This window comes from Gracilinanus agilis, chromosome 5 (assembly GCF_016433145.1).
Source record: "Gracilinanus agilis isolate LMUSP501 chromosome 5, AgileGrace, whole genome shotgun sequence".
Lineage (NCBI taxonomy): Eukaryota > Metazoa > Chordata > Mammalia > Didelphimorphia > Didelphidae > Gracilinanus > Gracilinanus agilis.
The window spans coordinates 57132704-57158389 of record NC_058134.1 but is presented as its reverse complement, the minus strand read 5'-3'; the positions used below and the strand labels follow the sequence as shown (position 1 = coordinate 57158389).

At 37.0% G+C, this 25686-nt stretch overlaps 1 protein-coding gene across 1 annotated transcript in view; it reads left to right on the top strand.

The window, feature by feature from the left end:
• RSU1 (Ras suppressor protein 1) overlaps positions 1-25686 on the top strand; it is a 226872-nt gene that overhangs the window by 107183 nt on the left and 94003 nt on the right. Inside the window, exon 10 of the mRNA XM_044678921.1 lies at positions 5900-6032. Coding sequence (XP_044534856.1) covers positions 5900-6032 — 133 coding nt within the window. The remainder of the gene's footprint in view (positions 1-5899; positions 6033-25686) is intronic.

Genomic DNA, 25686 nt, shown 5'->3' with positions numbered 1-25686 from the left:
AGCTGAGAAAAGGGCATTAGAGAGAGCACTTTTAGCAGATTAATGAAAGCAAAAATCACAATACAAGGTATTAAGGAAGTGAGTTTTAAAGGAGAGGTATTGCAATTAGACAATATTATTTTGGTAGGCCTTGTCATTTCTTGGATTCAAAGGGTTCCTTACTATAAATTATCTGCCTCCTGTCATTCCCTTTAAAATTGCCATTTAATTAAAAAAACTGCCATTATTTTAGTGAAGTTATTTTAGTCTGATTTTTTTGCAGGAAATCATTTTGATCAAATTAAATTAAAAAATGTAATTATTCAGCAGAGCAGGGCAGCTAGGTGGCACAATGGATATAGCGTGCTGGGCTTGAAATCAGGAAGACTCATCTTTCTGAGTTCAAATCTGGCCTGAGAAACTTACTAGACATGGACCTGGATGAGTCATTTAACCCTGTTTGCCTTAGTTTTCTCATCTGTCAAATGAGCTGGAGAAGAAAATGACACACCACTCCAGTATCTTTGCCAAGAAAACTCCAAATGAGATCACAAAGAGTCAGAAATGACTGAAAACCATGGAAGTACAACAATTTAGTAGAACACCTTTAACCCTCTGAGGACTAGAATTTTAAACAGATGATACTTAACCAAATGTCTGATTGATGGAATTTCTAACAGGGAAATATGGTGAAAAACATATGGCCACAAAGAAGCATATAGTTTTTGATTAGTAGGACTTTGCAAACTGTAGATGGGCCATCACTGCCTCGGAGTCTCTCCCTGAAATCTAGTTCTTTAACCTATTCCTTCTAGCTTTTTTATAGGTTTTTCTTTTTCTTTTTCCTTTCTTCTGTTCCTAAATGAACAAACCCTTTCAAAGAAGAAAGATTGGTTTGTTTTTTTCAAGATAGATTTTTATGATAGCAGCATTTCCATTTGGTAGAGGGGCTACTGATGGGGCAGAACAGGACATTTAAATTCTATTTCCCCATACATCAGCAACTGTAATTACAAGCTAATAGGAATACATCACCAGGGAATCTCCTGTTTATCCCTTGTTCCCAGAGTCTTCAGAGTGAATGATTAGGAATATTGTTATTCCACTTTGGTCAATGTTCACTCTGATTGATAGTATATAGAACATTTGAAAGTTGTGTTCCTTGAATCGGGTTCATTAGTTAATTCAGTGCATATATGCTAAGAGACAGTGTCATGTCCACTAGCTCTCTAGGTTGCAATCTTTTCATATGAATAGTTGATATAATGATATCTATCTATCTATCTATCTATCTATCTATCTATCTATCTATATACTACTTAACAGAATTGTTTTAAGGGGGGAACATTTTGCAGTATAAAAATTTGAATTGTAATCTAAGTGATTTACTCAGGGTGACCCAGCCATTAGATGTCAGAGACAGAACTTAAACCTAAGATTTCTAGATTCTGAGGCTGGCCTTTGTTCACTATTCCAGGCTGCTTTTCTGATTTTGAAAGACAAACCTCATGAAAAAAAAAAAAACATTTTATGTTTATTTCCTCTTTGACACGGAGATGATCTTTTTAGGTATAGGAGATGACATAGAAAAAAAGGAAGCAGTGAGGGAAATAATAAAACAATAAAACAGATGAACCAAGACAAGATCCTAAAATGTGGACAGATCCTAAAAGCCTGGGAATGCTTTCTTTTATGGGTAGATAGCCTCATTCTCCAAAAGGGTTTCAAAATGATAGCAGAATTTCAGGTTAGATACTAGCTCCAGCCTCTTGCCTTTAAGATCAAAACCAAAAACAATTTTAGCCAAGCTGAAAATCCTTAAGCCTCAAATTCTTCTCTGATTTGTGAATTAGTAAATTTGAACTTGATTTAATTATGACATTTAACCATCAAGATAAGGGAATTGATAGTATTGATCAAAACTAAAATCAACAGCTGCTTGGTAAAATATATCTTTGTCTCTACCTATCATGGACAAGATACAACATGACAGTTTTTTCATGATAGGTTGCTTCGACATAGTAGTCCTGATACCCGACTTACCTTCTGAACTCTAAATTTACACTTTAAAGTGTCCATAAAACATCTCCATTTGAATGTGGTCCCTCTTCTTGCTGATGTCACCATTTTCTGTCTCTGGTACCACTATTCTCTGGTTTCCCATGTTCATAACCTTCATGTTATCTTTGGTTTACAAAGATTATGTCACTATATCTCTTGCATTTGTCCTATTCTGTCCTTTTTTTTTTTTTAAACCCTTGTACTTTGGTGTATTGTCTCATAGGTGGAAGATTGGTAAGGGTGGGCAATGGGGGTCAAGTGACTTACCCAGGGTCACACAGCTGGGAAGTGGCTGAGGCCGGGTTTGAACCTAGGACCTCCTGTCTCTAGGCCTGACTCTCACTCCACTGAGCTACCCAGCTGCCCCTATTCTGTCTTTTTTGGTAAATGTTTAGAGATAAAAATTTTCCTCTAAGTAGTGTTTCTGCTACATCATTGTCTTTTTTTTTTTTTTTTTGAGACAGGCTCTTTCTTTTCAAACTCCTTTAATACATTAAGTGCTTTCTATGACAAACATATGGAAAGATGTGTACACATGTTAGATGAGGGGATAGATAGGTATAGGAGCTTGTCATCTGCATTGTTGGAGCTAATAGCTATATCTTTGAGATTCATCGGAGTTTTAAAATCTTCATAGTTTCCCAAAGAAAGGAGAAGAAGATGTTTACATATCAAGATATTTAGAGCTACTTTTTGTAGTAGTAAAGAACTGAAAATTAAAGTTCCTCTCTGTTGGAGAATGACTAAAAAAAGCATGGTATAGGAATGTCATGGAACATTGTTGTGCTATAAGAAATGATAAAAGGGATGGTTTCAGAGAAACCTAGGAAAATTTGTATGAACCAGTACAGAGTGAAGTTAGCAGAATTAATACAGTAGTTTATACAATAACAACACTGTAAAGATAACCAACTTGGAAAAACTTTATCTCTGATAAATGCAGTGACCAGCTTTGATTACAGGGCACTGATAATGGTTTATACTTACTGTGTTGGTGAACCTATGGCACATGTGCCAGAGGGGGCTGCTTCCTTCTCTCTCTCCACCATACCTGAGAACATTTCTCTCATCACCCTCCATTCTGGCCACTAGTCCAATGAGAGTGCTATCTCCCTCCTCTGTCTGGGGTAAGGCATGGGGCTTGCATGTGGCATGAGGGTTGCAGTTTGGGCACTCAGTCTCTTAAAGGTTTGCCATTACTAGTCTATACTATCCATTTCCTAATAGAGAGATGATGTTTCAGGATAAAGAATGAAACCTAAATTTTTGGACATAGATAATATGGGAATTTGTTTTGCTTGACTACTAATACTTATTAGAAGGGTTTTGATTTACTTTATATCCTTTGAGGAAAACTAATTTTAATGCTGTGTCACTTGACTATTAATAATAATAGTTCTCTGTTTAAAATCTTCACACTGTTTTAGCTCACTATAGAACTGGCTAAGAAATGTGATCACATTCCAGCCCTTACCAAGACCTACTTTAGACCTCTCTTTTACTCTGTAAACCTTATGCCCTTGTTTTCTCCTCAAAGCTGGGGCAGTCCAACCTACAAAGGAGACACTAAGCCAGAGAAATCCTGATGGGCATGATTTTCCTTGCCCAGTTGGCCAGAAGCAGTCAGGTCTCATGACCAGTTCACTCTTCCCATCTCTAACTTCTCCCCAGTGATGAGGTAATCAGGGGGAGTTGAAGAGTCATAACTTATCTCCTCATTAAATATCCACCAATCAGGGCTGCCTTTTGCTTGTTAGAGAGATCCCAGTGATGTACTTCAGAAGGAAGAGGCCTGGATTTAAGATGGCCTTTGGATGCTCTCTTTGGAGTATTAGGTAACCAAGAAAAGATCACTGACCTCAATTTCTTCATTATTTTCTAGTCTAATCAATAAATTGATAAATCATACCTGGAACTTTGATTCTCTGAATTTTTTTTGAGATACTTTCGAATGGTAGGGAGAGGGTAGAAGAGAGAGAAAACAAATATTTGGTTTAAAATCTTTATTGGGGCAGCTGGGTGGCTCAGTAGATTGAAAGCCAGGCCTAGAGATGGGAGGTCCTGGGTTCAAATCTGGCCTCAGACACTTCCTAGCTGGGTGAACCTGGGCAAGTCACTTAACCCCCATTGCCTAGCTCTTACCACTCATCTGCCTTGGAACCAATATACAATATCGATTCTAAGATAGAAGGTAAAGGATTTAATAAAAAAAATTTAAAAATCTTTATTGCTGCCTTTTGTTTTCTCTTTTTGTTGTTGCTTTTTAAACATTTAAGCTGTTTATCCCACCAAACGTCCATTTCCAGGTGCTGGCTCTCAATCCACTGAGCCACCTACCTGTTCCTAGAACTTATATTCTCTTGTATACTACTATGCTATAAACTCTATGAGGACAGGAAGTGCTCACATACAATATTAATTTTGTATCTCTCTTAGCAACAACACTATCTCCATGTTATGTACTTTATACATATTTGCTGAAAGGCATTGTTCATTTTTTTTCCTAAAAGCTTTATACAAAGTCGTTATTAGTTATATATTTGTCTTTCTTTCCTTTCCAACTTACTTCATAGTCTACGTGCCTAGATAGCAAAAATAGCCTTTGGAAACCTTGAACCTTTCATTTTATGGAAAAATAACCTTCCCACTCTTTCTAGTAAATATTTGTAGATTCCTTTTTCATTTTCAAAAGACTGATCATAGAGATGAAGGTTAGCAATATACTTGGGTGAAATTCTATGTGTTAGGTTAAGAGTTACAGCCCAGGTCAGGAATGGAGCCTCAGCACAGGCCAAAGATTTGGCATTGACTGTGTCTTGGGAAGATTAACAAGCCAGTGTGGGTATCCTGATAGCTTTGGCCGATTGCTAACCAAGCCCAGGAGAAAGACTGCCCAAGCAGGGCTTCCAGAGGAGGTGCCTGCAAAGCCACATACATTACTGTGGCCTGCCTCAGCCTCTCAAATGGTACAGGAGACATTTCTACGTGTTGACTTTCTCACCTAGCAGTAGCACCTCAAAAAGATGCAGCCCGGAATAGCCAGATGCCATTAGCTTTTAGAGGTGTCATTGAATGATGAAGATACTTTTGTCAAATGAGGGCCTAGATGCATCCAGGGTAAAACCTTAACTGCTAATCTGACAGAATGTAAGATACATTACCATACTCTGCAGTGCCATACTTAACACCCCTGTACATGGTGAGGCCATGGAACTATAAAGGTTCTTACAGAAAACGTCATATAGTGGCATATTTACAAGAGGAATATTATTGTTTGCCATGAGGATAATTTGCTTTATTTTATACTGAATCTGTTCAATTACCCATATTCATCATCCCCTCACCTTACTTGGAATAAAGTGGTGAAAGTCCTCTCTTTAAGGCAAGCGCACAATACAAGAGATCCCCATCTCAGGCTCAAAAATTAGGACTCCGGGCAGTTCTCACGGTATTACTGCCCATGACCTTGGACAAACCACAGTAGACTAAGGACAACAAACTGGAAAAATAATGTTAACTTTGTAGTCATTGAAAAAGAGATAGTTAGCATGAATTAATTAAGCACTTACCAGGAGAATCTAAGTTCACTTAGTGTGTTTGTAAGGAAATGATTTGTATACTAGTACTAAATAGCTTGTGATCACTGCTTGGTGTAGAGATGATTATATTTCCTGGGTGCCAAAGGAAAAGAGATTTGCATGTAGGAAATCTGCATATTCTGATAAGAAAAACAATTAAATGCATAAATAAATGAAAACACTGATTTGGCACTGATGTTGCTCAGGATGGCATTAGGGTATCTGGATGGTGCACTCCAGACAAGATTAATTCAATGCTATTTTCCTTTCAATCCTTTCAGGAAACTTGGATTTAACAGGTCAGAAGCAGGTCTTCAAAGCAGAAAATAATCCCTGGGTTACCCCAATTGCTGACCAGTTCCAGCTCGGAGTGTCTCATGTCTTTGAATATATCCGTTCTGAAACATACAAGTAGTAAGTAACTTATACTATCTCTAAGGTATTTGCATATTTGTAGAATATTTGTATTTTTGTAATTTGAATTTGTAATTTTGTAATAAATTTGAAAATTTGTAGAATTGCATATTTGCATATTTGCAGTTTGCCATGCCTTTCCAAATATACTGCATTATTATTACATGAGAGATGAGTGTTGATTTCTAGGTACTATCAATTAAACTCCTACTAAAGTCTTATTCTGGCACCTCCTTGTAATACAGAGAAGACATTATGTTCTTAAAGGCTATGCCTTTAGATCATCAAGTAATTGGGACTTTTTCCAAGCCAGAAGGGCCTTGAGTAGAGGCCTGGTTATGGCTCTGTATCTGTTCTTCAAGAGCAGGTTTGGCTTTGAAGATATATAATTCACACACACACATGCGTGCATGCCTGTATACACACACACACACACACACACACACACACACACACACACTTTTTAAAAAACTTAATAACTAAAGAAACACATTTCCTGAAACATAAAGAAGTTGTAGTCTATGTTAGTGGAAAAATTAGCCATACCGCCATAATGATGATCTTAGAAGGAGCCTATTAAATCCTATTAAAATGATTCATACACAAGCTAAATAATATGAAATTATTTTGAAATTATGTTTAGAAATGAATTTGTTTTCTTGAACAGCTTTCAAAATGTTAAATGTAGATGAATTTTGAATTTGTGGTATATCTGTGAATTCAGCAATAATATTAAAAATAAAACAAATATTTTTCTTTGGACAAAAGGAACCTTACTTCGAAACAAAATTTTATGGTAAATATTGAATAATGTGCGTTTTGAAGTGGACCTAAGCCCTGGAAGACTCCATCTCCCAGGACACTCTACTGCAACTTCCTCTGATACATCCCACTTCCTTTGTGGGAGGTGTCAGAGGGAGAATAAAAGAGGAGAGAAGCGTGGATTTTGGTGGCTTTTTTCCCCTAACAAAGGCGGAGAGTTTTGGTCCTTGCCTAGCTGCCAGAGATCTAACTTTCTCTGGCTTTTCTTAAACTTTCCCTTCCTAACCCTAAATAAAGCTACCTAATTTTCCTTGGAGTTTAGCCTGATTTAATCTGCTCCTTAGCCTGCCTACAGAAACCCTGGTTAATTCTCTGGCTACCTTCCTTTCTCTTCATTCCCTCCCTTTTCCTCCTTTTTCTCTACAGCAATAACCATATTCCTGATTTTGAGGAATATGATATTAACATACATAGAGGAGTCTAAAGAGGAGAAGCAGCCAAAAAAAAGAGGAATAAGAATAATAGTAGAATGATAATAATTTGAGAAATTATATTTTCTGAGTTCTTTACAAACTTATCTTTCTATGTATCTGTGGATTGGTCTTTGAAGAATGGGTATTTTTGAACTACCATTTAAATGTGGTGGTTCTAATAGGCAAGTAGAGAAAGAATGTTTTTCTCATGTAGACTTTTTCCTTCTCATTTAAGGAACTGTATTTGAAGAGTAATAGCAATAATTGCTTGGTTAGCTGTATACATATCAGATGGAGGATGCATGGGTTGATAACAGTTTGTCTGGGAAAATGTGGAGGTTTTAGTAGATCACAAACTCAGTGAATCAATAGTGTTGTAAAAGCTAATATAATTTTGTAAGAAAGATTGGTACCTAGGAAGAAGAAAGTAGTAATCTCATTATATTCCTGGCTGGTCATACCATGTCTGGAGTACTATTTAGTTTTGGACATCAGTTTAAGAAGGATGTCTTTAAGTTGGAGAACATCCAGAGGAGGGCATTGAAAATAGCTATGAGTCTTGATGTAGGACCTTATTGATGATTAATGAAAGGGTGAATGTTTAACATAAAGAAGAGAAGACTTTGGAGGGGCATGATAACTGAGTTTAAGTAATTGGAAGAGCTGTTATAGAGAGACTTGTACTTCTCAACCCCCCTGGGAATACTTGGGGTGGGGAGGATGGATAGAAGCTACAGAAGAAAATTTAGCTTTGACATTAGGAAGAAGTTCTTAACAATTAGATCTGGTTAAAAATGAAATGTCTAGCATCTTGTGGTACTGGCCTCCCATCTCACTGGAAGTGGACAGAGTCTGAATAACCATGCACCCATCAAGCATGTTGGAGAAAGGATTTCTTTTTTTTTTTCAGCTTTTGCTTTGGTTTGATTTGAACCAAGCACTTCATAGTTTGGAAATGATAGGGCAAGAATGGTTAAATCCCGTGTCGTTTTAGCATCTTTTTAAAATCATTTAAAATCATTCTCTGCAGGATGGGGTAAAATTGCGAAAAACATTCTCAAAAAATAAATTTATTTGTATCCATAGTTGCAAGAACTCTATCTGCCTATCTGCTGGCTAATAATTCTATATTCAATTTCATTTCAAAAATATTTGTCTTACAAAGACCAGCTTATATATTCATCACATGGCATAGCCACAAGAGATGTTGGCCATCATGTATTATAACCCCCTAATTTTGCAAATGAGAAAATAGTGCCCAAGAAGTGAATTCACTTGAGCAAATTCACTTTGCACAGCTTGTTAATGACAAAACAACTAGAACTCAAGTCTCTTAACTTTAAAGCCAATGTTCTCTTGACTGGTCCAATCTTAGTAATGTTATTTATCAGACTTCTTAAATGGTCCCCAAGGTTCAAATATAGTTGTCTCTGGCTGCAAACCTTTAAATAAGAAAGAGATGTGAAAAACATGTAGGCAGAACCAATTTAAACTCCTAAGACATAAAGCTTTAATAATGAAACACAGGCTTGCCTTTGAATTTGACCAGTTGTTGAGATTTTCATTTCCACAGCATTTCTTACAGGTTGTGATCATTAGAGACAGCGTCTTACCAGACCTCTTCTTTTTTGACTTAATAGAATCATGACAGCACCTTGCACACAAAACTTCCTCCTCCGTGCCTGGGCAGGAGATCAGTTCTGATTGACAAGAGAAGGTGGCCCCTCTTAAAATAGTTAACCCCCTTTCCATAGCTGCCTGGTATTCTTTGGTCACATATCTCCATCTTAGTATAGCCTAGACTTGCTTAGATCTGACAGGATCACAGAGGGTGAGCTGTGCTGAGCAATGACATTAAAACTAAATAGTTATCAGGCTGAAATTGCCAAATGGTAGCACATCCCAACTTTAAAATGTATCTCTCTTTTCAATTTTTAAGTGGCTTTAAAAAAAACACACACACATAAAAGTAGGTACTAATGATATTTATAATGCTTGGTCCTAGAAGTATGTAAGAAACCCATAGGTTGTAATTTTTGAGTCATCAGAAGAATAGAATATTTGGAATCATTATAGATCCCTTAATTTCTTTGCTAAACTATCAAACTTCAGACATTGTGAAGGCAAGCTAGACCACTTTTGTCTATCTTAAGAACTGAAAGGACTGTTTGTGACTCTAGTCTCAAAGGGGCAAATTACTTTTCTTTATTAGACTATTAAATAGTCATTAATCACCATTTAAAAATAATGGTTCTAAATTTCCTCATCTGTAAAAAGGGAGTAATAATAACTTATCTCCCCAGGTTATTGTGAGGATAAACTGAGATAATACTCATAAAGCACTTTGAGAACCTCAAAACACCATTTATATGCTAACCATCATTATCTTGTCCTGTTACTTAAATTGCTTGGGGAAGCAGCATGGTACAAGAGATAGAAACCTGGATTTGGATTCTAAGGGCTTGATTTCAAATCCCAAGGCTGCACTTTAGTTGTTTGACTTTGTCGACTAATGTAACTATGTTGTTTCTTTTTATTCATAATGAGAGGGTTAGACAGGATGATTGTAGCTCCAAATTTATGATTGTGAAAAGGTGATTGACTTACATGCCATGCTTGCAATTGTAAGGTACTGTGTCTGTATCTGTGCTTTCATCCTTAAAGAAATACCTTTAAAGCAGTAAGTTCAAAAACTCCCAATTTTCTTGAAAATATGGGAAGTAGGATATTAGAGTTAATTCTTAGTTATCCAGAATATTAATTTGTCAGCTACAGACACATTTTCAACTTTTAAGGAATTAACATATACTTTCTCTTAAAACCTTTCTGAACATAATGCAATTTTTTATGATTAGAGAAGATATCTGGGGGTATGTTCATACATTAGAATTGTTACGTGGTAGGGGGCAGCTGGGTAGCTCAGTGGATTGAGAGTCAGGGCTAGAGACGGGAGGTCCTAGGTTCAAATCTGGCTTCAGACACTTCCCAGCTGTGTGACCCTGGGCAAGTCACTTGACCCCCAATGCCCACCCTTACCACTCTTCCACCAAGGAGCCAATACACAGAAGTTAAGGGTTTAAAAAAAAAAAAATATATCTATATATATATATATATACATATATATATGTAGAATTGTTACGTGGAAAATTGTTGTTAAAGGATGGAATGGAAAAAATATTGGTTTTTAAAATTTTGTAATTCTTTAAGTTTTTGTTTTTATTGTCAAAAAAATGGAGGCCTAACTTGGGTGGGATGGTAAGTGCTTTTTAGCAGGAGTGCCAGATTTAAAATGCATTGACAACACTTATACTTCTATAGCAGAATGGACATAACAGAGTTTACCCCCTAATTAACAAGCACAATTAATTAACATAAGAAAATAACATTTGTCCAGGATATACTGTAGTTTAACTGTCAATCACCCTCAGACCGGTGTCCCAGGATCTCTCTCTCTTTTTTTTTTAAACCCTCACCTGTCTGAGAATCATTACTGAATATTGGTTCCAAGACAGAAGAGTGATTTGGACTAGGGTTTGGGGGTTAAGTGACTTGTCCAGTGTCCTACAGCTAGGAAGTATCTGAGGCCAGATTTGAACCCAGGAATTTACATCTGTAAGCCTAGTTTTCTATCCCCTGAGCCACCTAGCTGCCCCCAGGATCTTTTTTGTTAGTATTTTCTTTACTCCTTTCTCCCTCCAAATAGATTCCCCCCTCAAAAAAAGGGATGGGGGAAAGGAAGGAAAAGAGGGAAGAATGGATGAGAAGGAAGGAAGGAAGAAGGAGAAAGAAACAAAGAAGGAAAGACACAAAGAAAATACTTTTCACTTGTCCTCAGAGCATTAAATCTTTCTAGCTATAGAAATTTTCTGCTCTCTGTGTAAAAGTATATACAGATCAGGCTTAAGGTTATCAAAAATAACTTTAATCAACTCAGAACTTGGAAATGTTTTACTTTATTTGATTTACTTTTGAAACTCGTTGGGATACCCCAAGTAGTATGTGCATCTTATACTAATATTTATTTTTGGCTTATTTGTATTGAATATTTGCAGTATAATGAAGCCACAGAAGAATTGGGCAAGGCAAAGGACTAGCAGTTCTGGCCCCTCTAGTAGGTGGAGGAAGGACCGGACAGCATTTAGTGTTCTCTCCTTCTGCCTTAGTGTCTTTTGAACACCCCCAGGCACAAGGGGCACAGTCTAACAAAGCTGTAGTGTGGAGTCCAAAGACTTTGGTCCTGGGAGGTTTCAGCCCTCAAAGAGGCTTCTTCAGATAGTTCTGAGAGCCTAACCTGCATCTAAAGTCTCTCCCTTAATGTCTCCCGCTTCAGAAATGAGACTCGAGAATTGCCAGTTTGGAAATGCCCCTTTCCTATCCCACATGCTTGACTGAACATAATCTCCAAGAATCTGAAATGGCATGGGAGAAGAACAAGAGAGAAACCAGAAGACCTTTCTTTTTAAGTGCTTGATCAAAATGGGTCTTGTTTCATTCACTCTGGACATTGTCAATGAGGCCTGTCTCTTTTTGACCATGTATATTCTTTCTCCTGAGGGGACAGCAAGATCTTTATGATTTATCTGTAATGCCAAGCCTCTGCTGAGTGTTGGTTCAGTTTTAATTGCCACTTCAGGATTGGCTGACTACTCATTTCATTTTAATACTCTCCTTGCCAGCCTGTCCTACATTATCTTTCTAGGAGCAGTTACTTAGGTTCTTTTTCTAAGGCACACCACCATTCAGTTTAGGAGAAGAAAAATATCCCCTGTAAACTGCGAATATAAAAAAATAGCATCTGTGTATTTCACATGCTCCTCTCCCCAGAGCCTTCGATCATCCCATCCATCCCATACCAGAGTGCCAGGCCCTACTCAGCTTGGAATCTTGCTATCTCCCATGAAGGCAGCTCTACATCCCTGCCTGCTGAACAAGTGACTTGTGGCATTGCAGATCACCCCATCTTCTCTCCATTCTGCTTTCACACCCTAATCTGAGATTATACTAATTGATGCATGAATGAGTAGAACTAGCCCAACTCATTTTGTCCAGCAAGCCCCAAAGCATGCTTCCCAGAACACCAGGGTCTACCCAGCACGTGAATCTTGGCAGCTCCCCTTCTATGAGCGAGCACACCCTTCTCCACCCCCTTCTTCCTTTCCATGAATTATATTTTGGGAACAATAACCAGACCAGATATTACTGTTGTTAGTAAAAAGGACAGGTCCATCTATTATTGCCTACTCTGGATTTGTGATTCCTGTGACTGCCAGGAACAGTACTGCACTCCCTGACCACTACTCCCTTATTTGTGTTCTATTCCTCTATTAGCAAGCTCCTCCAGTGTTACCAGACACTTTGTAAGTGTTTAATAGAACGCAAACTTCTAGAGGGCAAGGATTGTTTCACTTTGGTAATGTGCCTGGGAAAGTACCTAGTGCCTAATCCCTATTTACTGAATGATTAAATTATCTTGGAATTGGAGCTGGTACAGTGGGAAAAAATGATACATTTGATGCTAGAGGAACTGAATTAAAATCCTGACTACCATTTGCTAGTTGTGTGCACTTGGAAAACTATATCTTTTTGGACTCAGTTTCCTTATCTTTAAAATATTGACTTTGGGTGAGAACTCTACTGTTCCTTCTGAACTCTAAATCTATAATCCAGTGGTCTATTTTTGCTGTTCTTTTTCCTCTTAATGCATTTTTTTAAATCACTAAAGTAGGGTGGAGAGGTCATTTCATTTTTGACAGACTATAAAACTAAACTCCTTAATACCACAAACTCATTTCAGCAAATACTAACTTTAAACCCATTCGATAGATCCAGACATTTTGCTTACTTTGTATCAGTGAAAAATGTTATCCCAGTTCCCTGATCTCGCTGCAAGAAGATGTTCTATAAATCTAGTGAATGATCGTGTAAAATCCATGTTTGAGTAAAAAAAAAAATCTTCTCCTTCAGATATGCTAGTGTTAAAAAATGATCACAAAGGTTTTAAGTGTAAATGTCCTGAGGAATAGACAGCAAAACATAGACTTTTCACTAAAGTAACAATATTTTCTATTAGAGTTTATGGGTCACTCAATCAAAAAACATTTTTAAGTGTTCTCAGTATGGTAGGCATTCTCTGAACTTAATACACAGGAAAGGGGAAAAAAAGGCAAAAATAGGCCTTGCCCTCAAGGGGTTTATATTCTAATAGGAGACACACTTATCTATGTTAAGTAATGACCCTTTCTTACATGAATGTTTTATTTATTGAAATGATCAGAAAACTATATTCTATTTGAAGCAAAGAATTTAGGGTTGCTTCACTAACCTGAGAGCAAGAAGGAACTAGCCAGAGCCCAGCAGGAATTGTAGGGTGCAGACCACTCCCTAAGGATATCCCGGCTTGCAGTCCAGAGTTGTTAGCTGTCCCAAGCACATGAGTTTACCTATTCAAGAACTTCTAAATTAGGTTTTGATAAGGCTGTATCTACTGTCCTCTCATGAACACTGTCTGCTTTGATGGAAGAATGTCACAAAGATTTATGAGTACACTTATATTTGTATTATTCTTATTTCTGCCTTCAAATTCATTAAAGGTCATGCTATAATTATTTTCATTTTGCATTTTCATTTAGTAAAAGTATCATGTTTAAGAGTTAATAGTCATAGGAAAGCTAGGTGGCTCAGTGGATAGAGAGCCTTGGAATTAATACTTAATTTCAAGAGAGAGAGAGAGAGACGGGGGTGGGGTTAGAGGAAGGGAGGGTGAGAGAGATTGAGAAAAGAGAGAGAGAGGGAGCAAGAGATTGCAATATTAGGATATCTGGTGACATACAGTGGATAGTGTACTGGGTCTGGAGTCAGGAAGAACCAAGTTCAACTCTGCACTCAGTCACTTACCAGCTGGGTGACTCTGGGAAAGTCACTTAATCCTGTTTGCCTCAGTTTCCTCATTTGTAAAATGAGCTGGAAAAGGAAATGGCAAACCACTACTGTATATCTGCCAAGAAAACCTTAAATGAGTTAAAAAAAGAGTAGGACACAATTGAAAAACAATTGAACAACAAAATTGTAATTTTGTTACAATGGTTTTCTTTTTCTTTTTTCTTTTAAATTGGAGATATGTGGGAGGGAGAGGAAAAAAGTGACTGTTATTAATTAGGAGGAAGAAGTGTTAGAAACCATCCAGGGGAGGAGTACTAAGGGCCTGAACTAGGGAAGTGGCTGCAATATGTGAGAGATGTGAAAGTAAAAACAAGAACATTTTGCAATTGATTAAATATATAGAATAAGCAAGAAACATTGAAGATAACATTGTAAATTGTGTACTTGACTGAGTAGAGGGGTTGGTGGCACCTTTGACAGTAACAAGGAAGCTCAGGAAAGGGAGAAGTTAGGAAGAAATGAAATATAATGATTTCTGTTTTGCTAAATTTGAGGTGTCTCAGGGGCAGCTAGGTGAATCAAAGGATTGAGAACCAGGCCTGGAGATGAGAGGGTCTGGGTTCAAATCTGGCCTCAGCCACTTCCTACCTGTGTGACCCTGGACAAGTCACTTAACCCAGTTGCCTAGTCCTTACCACCCTTGGAACCAGTGGTTAGTATTGATTCTGAGATAGAAGGTAAGGATTTTAGAGAGAGAAAATATGAATATTGAGATGTCTCTGGGGCATCAATTTTGAATAACCAGTAAGCAGGCAGTTGGTAAGATCAGACTAGAGCCCATTTTTCAGATGAGGAAATGGATACCCAAAATGTGCAAGTGGCTGCCCTAGTCACTATAATCAGCATGCAGTAGTGTTAGATTGGAAGCCCAGCCTTCAGATTCTAAATCCAGTACTCTTTTCCCTTTCAATTGGAGAATATATCTGATACAGTATTTTTCAGATTGTAGCTCTCTGAAACAGAAATATCAACCATGCCAAAAATGATTGCAAGGTTCAAGAAGAGTCTTGTAGTTGTCAGGTTCTAAAGATCAGCCCACAGTTGTTGGGTGAATGAACATCATTGGAAAAATGTGAATTTTTCTTAGAGAATTAACAGCCCACCTTCTTCTTCTTTGTAAAGAGATGGAAAGATGAAGGTTAAAGAATTCTGTATCTGCTCTTCAATATGTACCATGTTTCTGCTTGTTATACTAAATTGTTTTTCTTTATGACAAGGGAGGATTATCATGTGTGTGCGTGCATGTGTATTGTAGCAATTACTGAGACATAATGGTGTCACAAAAAAACGTAGAATTCATCAATAAAACAGAAAAAGAAAATTCATATGCTTCTTTGTAAATTTGTTGTTATCACTTATTTCAGTTGTGTCTGACTCTTTTGTGACCCCATTTGGGGTTTTCTTGGCAAAGATTCTGGAATGGATTGCCATAGTCTTTTGAAGAATTAACATTTGCTAATAGCAAAGAAAAAGAAAAAAAGCTCATAATAGTTTCACAGTTTTGACTTATTATACTTTATTAATTGATATTTGGCAAATTTAGTTTTGTATTTTCAATGGCCAAAAGACTCACAAATCTACTTATTTAATTCAAACCTCCACATATAAACCCCATGAAAAAAAGAAAACTTCATAGCCCACATAACATCTGTGAACTATTGAAAAATCACATTCTAATTTGTTCTTTACTCTTGCTTCTAAAATCTCCATGTCTTCATCCTTGAGGTTTCAAAACTGATGTAGCTCGAAACTGTGATTTGTTATAATAATAATAATAATAATAATAATAATAATAATAATAATAATAGTAATAGTAATAGTAATAGCAACAAGTATTTTGCTTTATAGGAGCTAGAAGATTTGCCAAGGACAAGTAGCCCTTCCACATCATGGGTGTTAGGAGTATGGCATCCTTGCAATCTGGAAAATTATAAAATGTTTTGGCCCTCCTTTCATACCAGAGAAGAAGTCTGAATTCTTTTTCTTTTATGGAATTTTTACAGTACTATACATATATTTTATATGTTTCTGAGTTCTTAAACTTTTTCTGTGTTATCTGTTGGTCTCTATGTGTCATCTGCAGCTTCTGCAAAATTCCCCCCAAATTCCAATTTAATTTTGTATTCCATGATATATTGAAACCATTTTGGGGAAAGTTGCAATATGAAAGGGATACTCGTACTTTACTTTCAACTACCTTGTTTATGTAGTACAAATATTTTCATCACTGCTTTACAGGTAAAGAAACTGAGACTCTGAGTTACTAAGCTATTTACCTTTGATCACCAAATAGTGGTCAGAGCCAGGATTCAAAGTCAGGTCTACTTTTAATTCTTTTTATATCAAAAAAGATCATATAAATGAGTAGCAATTATATATCAGATTGAAGGCCCCCAATCAAGGCTTTCAGTATTCCATATGACCTTGCACTGGCAAGTGAAATACAGCCAGAAATTATTTTTCCACCCAGTTAATGCATAAGGGCAGCTTCCGCTTCCAAAGGACTTAACAAAATGTTTTATTTTCATTCATGTCTCTAGTCAACTTTCAAAGTGACCTTTCTGTTGTAAGCACATCCTCTGAGGATCTTCTGTGTCTGGAATAGTGACAGAGAGAGGTGATGGATTGTATGATTTAGTAGATATAATATACTCCACGGAGAGGCATGAATGTTTAAAACAAAACAGTGAATTAAAACACCTTAGGAGGAATGGCCATACCAGCAGCGGCTTTGCCTTGATGGAGATGCTAACAAATGTGACCAAGCCAAGAAGGGTATGGATTAGGTGTAGCCAAAGGGATTTTGAAGTATGGTTTCTTCAGCACGTGCTTCTTTGGAGTACATTTTTGGCATTAATCATGTCCTCTTCATTAATCCTCATATGACAGTCATTCTCTGGCCATTTATTTCTTGCTCCAGCAAAAGCCAAGATTGTGCTGCTGTCATTGCCCTGTCCATTTTAAGTCACCACCCAATGACGTTCTTTCTGTTGTATTAAAAGAGTTGGCTTGTCCCAATTGCCAAGGTGAGTGCTGACTGCTTTAACATTTTTACACTGTTGTGGAGCTACACAATCACCTTTATACTCTTGCTTTAATGATTGTTGTCTCCTTGTTTGACCTCTTTATTTCTGTGCAGCAGAATTATGATAGAATAGTCACCATTTGTTAAGTTTCTAGAGGCTAGATTTTCCCAATGGGGCAGTCAAGTTGGAGCCAAGATCTTTGACAAGATTCTTTGTGAAAGGGAGTAACTCACACTTTTCACATTTCCATCAAGGAAAGTGGATGGAAGAACACAAGCCTTTTTAAAAGCTGACAAGTTAACTCTTAACAAAAGAAGAGGTTTGACAAATGTTAGGCTGGGAATGTATTGGTTGAAAGAGGCATTTGGAAAGCAGGCGTCCTCATGAAGGATGTAATTTGCTAAGCATTGCAATCTCAAGTCTCATTTCCAGTGGTAGCAGGACTCCAAAAGCATTTCGCCCTTATTCAGCCTCGCTTACACAATGTCTCCTTTCTATGTAAGGTGTTTCTCTGCTGCCTGCATCTACCTGGCTTTCAACCAGGAAGTCTGCCAGAAAGTTTAGAGGAAAAAAGATTTCAGAGTCAGAAAGTTTGGGCTCAAATTCTAGTTCTTGTGATTATGGACAAATTACTTAAATTCCCTCTACCTTAATTTCCTCATCTGTAAACTGGGCTAATAATACTCATACTGCCCACTTCAGTGGGCTGTTGTCATTAAGGTGCTTTTGTCATCTTTAAACTATGAAATGATTAAATTCATAAGCACATTGAAATGAAGATTGCCCTAACATCATTAATGATATAAAACTTCATTGTTTCACTTGGATAAAGTGAAATGTTTAAATTGGGTCCCAGTGAGTATATCCACTAGAAATGAAGGAAGCACCAAAAGGATGCTGTAAATAGAAATACACTAAAGATTGGCATCCTGAACGTTGGGCAATGAATACCTTGATGTCCTTGTATCCTCCAATGGCTTGGCTGGAAGAATTAAGAACTAAGAGATATTTTCTTCCTTTCTCCAACATGGGTGTATCCATAGATGGTACTATGTTCAATATTTCAAGGATCAATGATGTTCTTGAGATGGTTCTGCCCTCCGTTGATGCAGATTTCACTCCCTCTTAAGCCTGGTAGATGGTCTTCATGAGTTGCTGTGGATAAAAATCTCATCCCTCCAGTAACTATTATTGAATATGATGGACTTAAATAGGTTTTATTTAGCACCTTGTTAATAGGAATTACTGAGTCATTGGTCTGAGGGTCAGACATTTTTTAGTTGTGTCTGACTCTTCATGATCCCATTTGGAGATTTTTTGTCAGAGATAATGGAATGGTTTGTCATTTCTTTCTCCAGCTTACTTTACAAATGAGGAAACTGAGGCAAACAGGATTAAGTGACTTGCCTCCAGTCACAGTGGCTTATGGGGCAATTGTTTGAGACCAGATTAGATCTCTGGAAGATGAATCTTCCTGACTCCAGGCCTGACACTCTCTGCTACACCACCTAGCTGCCCAGAGCCATTGGCCTAGATAATCTTTCTAAATCTTTTCTGAGTAAATAGGTTGTCCCATTTCTTTGAGGAAGCCCATTGAGAGAACCATGTATAAGAAATACTTAGGTAAACCTCCTTCATTCCTCCCATTGCAGTAGAGATGCTTGTTGCTAATAATAAGGTCTGGAGATATCTCTGCCCAGATTGCATATTATGAGCATTTGCAGAGGGTTAAAATGACCCTCATCTTCCCAGCAGTGACATACAATTCTATGATACAGAGAGAATATGCAGAGCAACATAGATTTTTTTCTTTTTAGTGATTTACCTGAAAATATCTCTAATCAAACAAGCCATGGAGGCTCAGTTTTTCTTTATAATGGACATGGGAATAGGGGAATCTTTCTTTCCCCTTTTTCCTACTCCTTAAAAATGTTTGACTTGAATTTTGCTTTGATTTTTTTCTCCAAAGCACAGTGCATTTTAAACATGATAATTTATCGACCATTAAGAAACCCTACCTCTGTATATTTTGGTTATGTTTTTAAGTTAATAAATATATTATCACATTTTTCTCCATAAGACAAAATATGATTCAAACTTTTGACATCTTTAGGCCCATTTATATGCAAATGGATAGCATTTCACTAATACTGCAAAGATGTCATGCCAAGGGAGAGAAGGGAAAATCATCAAATATATCTTATTTTGGGTAGTATTGACAGTATCATCACCCCTTCTCTGGTGCTCATTTTAAAGGACAAAACTAGGTAGCATTCCTATTTTTCTAAATTGTAAGTAATTAATGAGCTTCAAGCAACAACTGATTCAGGAGCTGAAGAATATTTATCACACTGAATAAATATGAACCAGTGGTTAACACCAACTGTTGCAACTAGGAATTGGTTTAACTATTTAAAAAAAAATTTATAAGTATCTGGATAACATTGGGAACTAACTCATAGATCTACCATTTCTTTCCATGGAAACTAACAAGAAGTAAAGGAGGAGAGCTATAATTAGTAATTCTGTTAGCTAGGCTAAATTCAATTGTGTGGTAGTGGGAGCAGAGCAGGGATTGTGGGAGATTCCCAAGGTCAAGACATTGTAATCTCCTGTTCTGATTATTCAAATGCTGTCTGAAAAAGATTCCCAGGCCAAGCAGTTTGCAGGTAGCCTTAACTCAGGTGGGTACCACTGTCTTGATTGGTGAGGGAAGGCTCTGACTTTGAAGGTCTTATCTACAAAAGACCCTGGAGATGATAATTTCCTCATCCTCAGGTTTGGTGAGGACAGTTGGGCTTCTCTCTTTGTGGGTCTTCAATGCTCTGTTGTTCTGCCATATCACCACAAGGAAGAAGCACCTTTCCCCTGCCAACATTGCCCCCCTCCCCACCTTCTTCACCTCCTTTCTCCCTTTTCTTCCTCTTTCCTTTTCTTCCTTTCCCTTTGGCTCCTTCCTCTCCTTCTCTCTCCCTTATCTCATCTCCTCCTTCTCCCCTTCCCTTCAAGTACTGATGAGGTGAAGCAGGTCTGCTATCCTTTCTAAAATAGTGGTCTAAGGGGAAGGAGTCTCCAGGTAGGAAAGCAGAGTCTCAAGATGTGGATTTCTCCAAGGTGGCAAGGAGACATACAGAGAGTAAATACAAGTGAATTGAACTCATGAGGATAGTTGATGTTCAGTGGATGGAGTGCTGAACTTGGAGTCAGGAACACCTGAGTTCAAATCCAGCCTCAGATTCCTACAGCTATGTGACCCTGGGCACTTAACCTCTGTTTGCCTCAGTTTCCTCATTTAAATGGAAATAATAATAGTACCTACTTCCCAGGGATAAAATGAAGTATTATTTATAAAGTGTTTAGCACAGTGCCTGGCACATAGTAGGTAGTATTATAAATGCCAGCTATTATATTTTAGGATTTTTTTCTAATTAAACAAGCATTTATTTCTCCTCCCCCAAATTGAAGAAGAAAAACAGAAGAAAAAGAATTGAATTTTAAGGATTTAATTTAAAGTTTTAATTTTAGGAATTTAATTTAATTTTAAAGATTTTGGTATTTATGTTGCTGAAGAGAGCAGTATTTTAAGGATTATGCACAGTTAAACAAATCAAGAATGTAAGTATGCCTCATTCTACATTTCAAGTCCTTCACCTTTCTTGGAGGAGGAAGGTGGGTGGTGTGCTTAATCCTTAATCTCACAGACCTGTCATTTGCCATTGCACTGATCAGAGTTCTAGTCTATTAAAGTTGTTTTTCCTTCTTATCTTGTCATTGTATAAATTTTTCTCCTAATTAGGTTCACCCTGCATTAGTTCATAAAGGTCTTCCTATTTTCCTCTGAAACTATTCATTTTAAAATTTCTTTTAGCCAATAATTTTTTTCATTTTATTTATATACCATAACTTGTTTAGACATCCCTCAATAGTTATACATCCCCCCAATTTTTGTTTTGGGTGCTTCTGCAAAAAAAAAAGAGTTTTTATAAGTATTTCTGTAAAGATGGGTCATTTTCTTCTTTCTTTTATCTCTTTGTAGTATATTCCTATTGTTGATTTCACTGGATCAAAGGGTATATGAAGTTGAATGATTTGAGGGCATAATTCCAAATTACATTCCAGAATGGCTGCACAATTTTGACAAAAATTTATAAATTATATTCATAATTAATATTAGGTTCTATTATTGTCTGCCAGGAATTAAAATCCAGATCTACTGAGATTGTATGAGTAGAGATTGGGATCAGATGGGGAGAGAAGCTATAGATTTAAAACTGGCAGCATTGTTGACTGATGGGGCATGTGAGGTGACAGAGAATGAGTAGAAAATAACACCAATAGGGCAAACATGAAAGATGGGGGAGTGGAGGAGGTTTGTCCCTTTTACGGAAATTTGAAAGAGGTATGAATTTGGTGAGTGGGAAATAAGTTCTGTTTTGGGCATACACTATATTGAATTTCTGAGTCCCTGGGAAATCCAGTTGGAAATCTTCAATAGAGAGTCAGTGATATGATTGAAGTTCAGGGAAGAGATTTGAGCTAGGGAGATCTAGAAAGAGCTACAAAGAGAGTATAATTAAATCCAGAGGAGCAGATAAGGTCACAGAGTGTGTAGAGTCAAGAAGACGGGACAGAAGACAGAGCCTAGTTGAGCACTGAGGTTAGGGCCCAGTGGTCTGGATGATGAATCAGTAAAGTAGACTGAAAAGGAATGATTAGACAGGAAGAGAACCAGGTGACAATTGGGTTAGAAACAGAAAGAGTATCCAGATGGTCTAGAAGCCAGAGTGGAAAGGATTAAGGAGTGAATGAGAAGCACTTAAGTGGAATCAGGCAGTGTAGACAGATTTTGCTAGGATTTTGACTGAGAAAAGGAAAAGAGATTTAAGGATAAGATGAGTAAGGGTAGGATGCCTTACTGGAAACCTTTCTTTTTCTTATTCTTTTTTTTAAAGTATGGAGGGACTTGGGCAAGTTTTAAGAATTAAGGAAGGAACTTGTGGATAGGAAGAGATGGAAACTAATCAAGGGTGCTTTCTGCTAGAGCAGTGGTTCCCAAACTTTTTTGGCCTACTGCCCCCTTTCCAGAAAAAAATATTACTTAGCTCCCTGGAAATTATTTTAAAAAAAAATTTAATAGCAGTTAATAGGAAAGATAAATGCACCTGTGGCCATCACCACCCCCCTGGATAGCTACAGCATGTGCCCACTTTGGGAATCACTGTGCTAGAGGGAAGGAGTTGTGGACACAGGGAGAATGGTTGGCTTAGGCTACTTCAGTGTCAGAGACTGAGGGAAAGGATAGAGGGGAGGATTTCAAGAAGTTTCGATATGAACCTGTCTTTTCTTCTTTGTATCTCTAGCACTTAGCACAGTGCCTGGCACACAGAGAAGCTTAAATAAATCTTTATTGGCTTAGGAGAGGAGAGAGGGGTCATGTCAGATGCTCTCAGTTTTCTAAGAAAAGTGAGGAAATGAAGAAGCAAGTCTGAGTCTTAACACGGAAACACAGGGCAAGATGCTTGTTTTGTCTTCATGGTGGTAGGGTATGCAACCGCAAGATGCAGTCATCTCTTTGGACCTCAGCTTTCTCTAAGGTAACTCAAAGGGGTTTCTGAAGTCTTTTCCATTTTAGACATTCTGAGTCTGTAGTGAGGAGAAAACATGGTGTCCATTTTTGACTGATATTCATTGGATGACATATTGAACTATTGAGTATTGAACTGTGGTGAAGTTAAATTGGTCAACCCTAAATATTGATGACCTTTATTAACTCCCTGTAATCTTAAAGTCCAATTCTTTGATGCTCCACTTTACAGCTAAGCAGGATGAGTTATTGCCTGCATTTGCTGTTTTTATTTGAGAGATAAATTAAAAAGTGGCGCTTTTATAATCAAACAAAACTGTCTGCAATTTCTATTCTCTACACAGTAATATCTTGTTTTATTACATGCTGGCTTTTTATTGAGCCGTAGTCTCTTATTTCAGTCGGGCATTGTTGGAGACTTTCTTGTAATTTTTAACAGTTTTGTGTTCTTTTGTCATGTCAGGTACCTTGGATTAGGTTGTCTAATATTATGAAAGGTTTTTTTTTTAATCAACCTTTTATCAGATAAAATACATAAATGTACGTTTTTCAGTCATTTGCTGCTGTTGACTTATTCATCATTCAGAAAGAATAACTTACCATTTAAAAATGCTAATACCACTATAGTTAGTTTCATATGAATTTTAACAATAACAATAATAAGAATAATAATCGCTAGCATTTACATAGTGCTATAATGTTTGCAAAGAGTTTTACAAATGTTAACTCATTTTGTCCTAACAACCCTGAAAATATAGGTGCTATTATTATCCCCATTTTACAGAGGAGTAAACTGAGTCAAAAAAAATTTTAATGATTTACCCATGATCACACATCTGTAAGCACATCTGACACAGGATTTGAACATAGGTCTTTCTTACTGACACCGAATCTAGTGCTCTATCCACTGTGCCCTCTAATTTGCCTTTTCTGAATATGTTAAATTTTATAAAATGCAGTATATACACTTGCAAAAATGTCCATGGTCAATGACAATACTTATTTTAGCACGTCAAAGATTCATGAAATATATCATCTCCTAATACCTCTGGATCGTCTTTGTGTGTTGGTGTGATGGGAAAAAAACCACAATTATTTGGTGGCCAACCTTCTGTTTATGCCCTTCACCACATTTACTCAAACTGATATAATTCCTTGGCTAGATGGCCTCCAGGCACAGCAAAGAAGTCATTACAGCTTAGTAGAGCCTTCTACAACCTCTGCTCCTCATATGTCACAGTTACCATGGCACACTCCTTCCCTCCACCACCTTGTTGTTTTGTCTTATTTTTCCCAAAGAAAAAAGACTATTAAGCTCATTAAGTAGTACATTGGAAAATGAATAAACAAAAATTAATTAAAATTATGTAATGGTTGGAAAAAGGGGGAAGACAAATCTCCTTGATATTATGTGTCTTTACCATCTCTGAACTGTTTGTTTACGTTGTTACTTTTGTTATTTTGGCAGCTTAATCTCATCCATGTCAATATTCCTTTAGTGATATGGCCTGAAATCCATCCCATGCCAACTTGTCTTGTATGTTTTTCACCCATGACTTCTAAATTCTCTGTGGATGATCTAGGGCCCTTTTATGCTCTCACTCTTGGTCACAGAATTAATTTGTGGATTTATAGTATGGGATGAAATATATAGGAATATAACTAGGAAATAGAAAAAGAAAATCTATGTTTAAGCTACTCTGATTTTATCATAATAATAGAAGTTTGATGGTACTATGAATTGGACCATACTTTCTGCCAACCAACTTGAAATTATGTTAACAAAGTGACTAATATGTCCATACTCTTTGACTCCAAATTCCATTCTTGAGCATATACCACTAGGGCATTGAAAACAGTAGGAAAAGTCCCATATACATCAAAATATTGAGGGCTAACACTTTGTGGGAGCAAAGGATTAAAAACAGAATAAATGCCCAGCAATTGGGGAAGAACAGAATAAAATATGGTTTATGAATGTAATGGGATATTATTTTATGTAACAAATGATGCATTTGAAGAATTCTGTAATACATATGAAGACTTATACGAACTGGTTTAGAGAAAAGAAAGGAGAACCAGAAAAAACAATATACACAATGACTGATACAGTACAAGTAGAAAGAACAACCAGAGCCAAAAACCACAGATCCCTGAAGAACAGATGAAAAAATGCACCTCTTTCCCTGTATTGGAGAGGCAAGGATCTGGGCTTGTGAAACATTCCATATACTGTCAGACTCAATTAATTGTATAGTTATTATGTATGGCCATCTAATAGGTTGACTAGTTTTGTTGAAATTAAAGTGAAAAATAAATAGAAATATATGTCTCTGATCCTTTCCCAAAGGATATGTTAGAAGAAAGATATGACACCAAAAGGATCACGACCAGGAACCTTTATGCTTCTGGCTAAGTTAATATAACTGGATTGTTTCAGTGATCAGGGGACCCCAAAGAACTGATGTTTTAAATGTAGTTTCTCCTGCTTAGAATCCTGTTTGCATTATCTTCTTCCAGTGTGCTGTGATCCAAGGTTTATAAGTGGGGCAGGGTGATTTCTATTTCAAACTAAATGTGAATGAATGTGGTAGGATGCAGGGTGGTGATCGCAAAGCCTTGTCTCCCTTGTCCTACCATATTTACCAGACATCTGGTGAAGAAGATATGGGCAAGATTAGGGCTAGAGTTATAGACAGAAGAGTAAGATGTTGATCCGATTGGTTTGAAATCGAGGTCCATTTAATTACAAATTGGATGCTTTTCCTGTTTGCAAATATCTTATAGCATTAGCAGTATAGCAGTATAGCATATGCAGTGTATCTTATAGCATTAAAAAAGTCATATATAGTGTATAAATGTGATTGTGT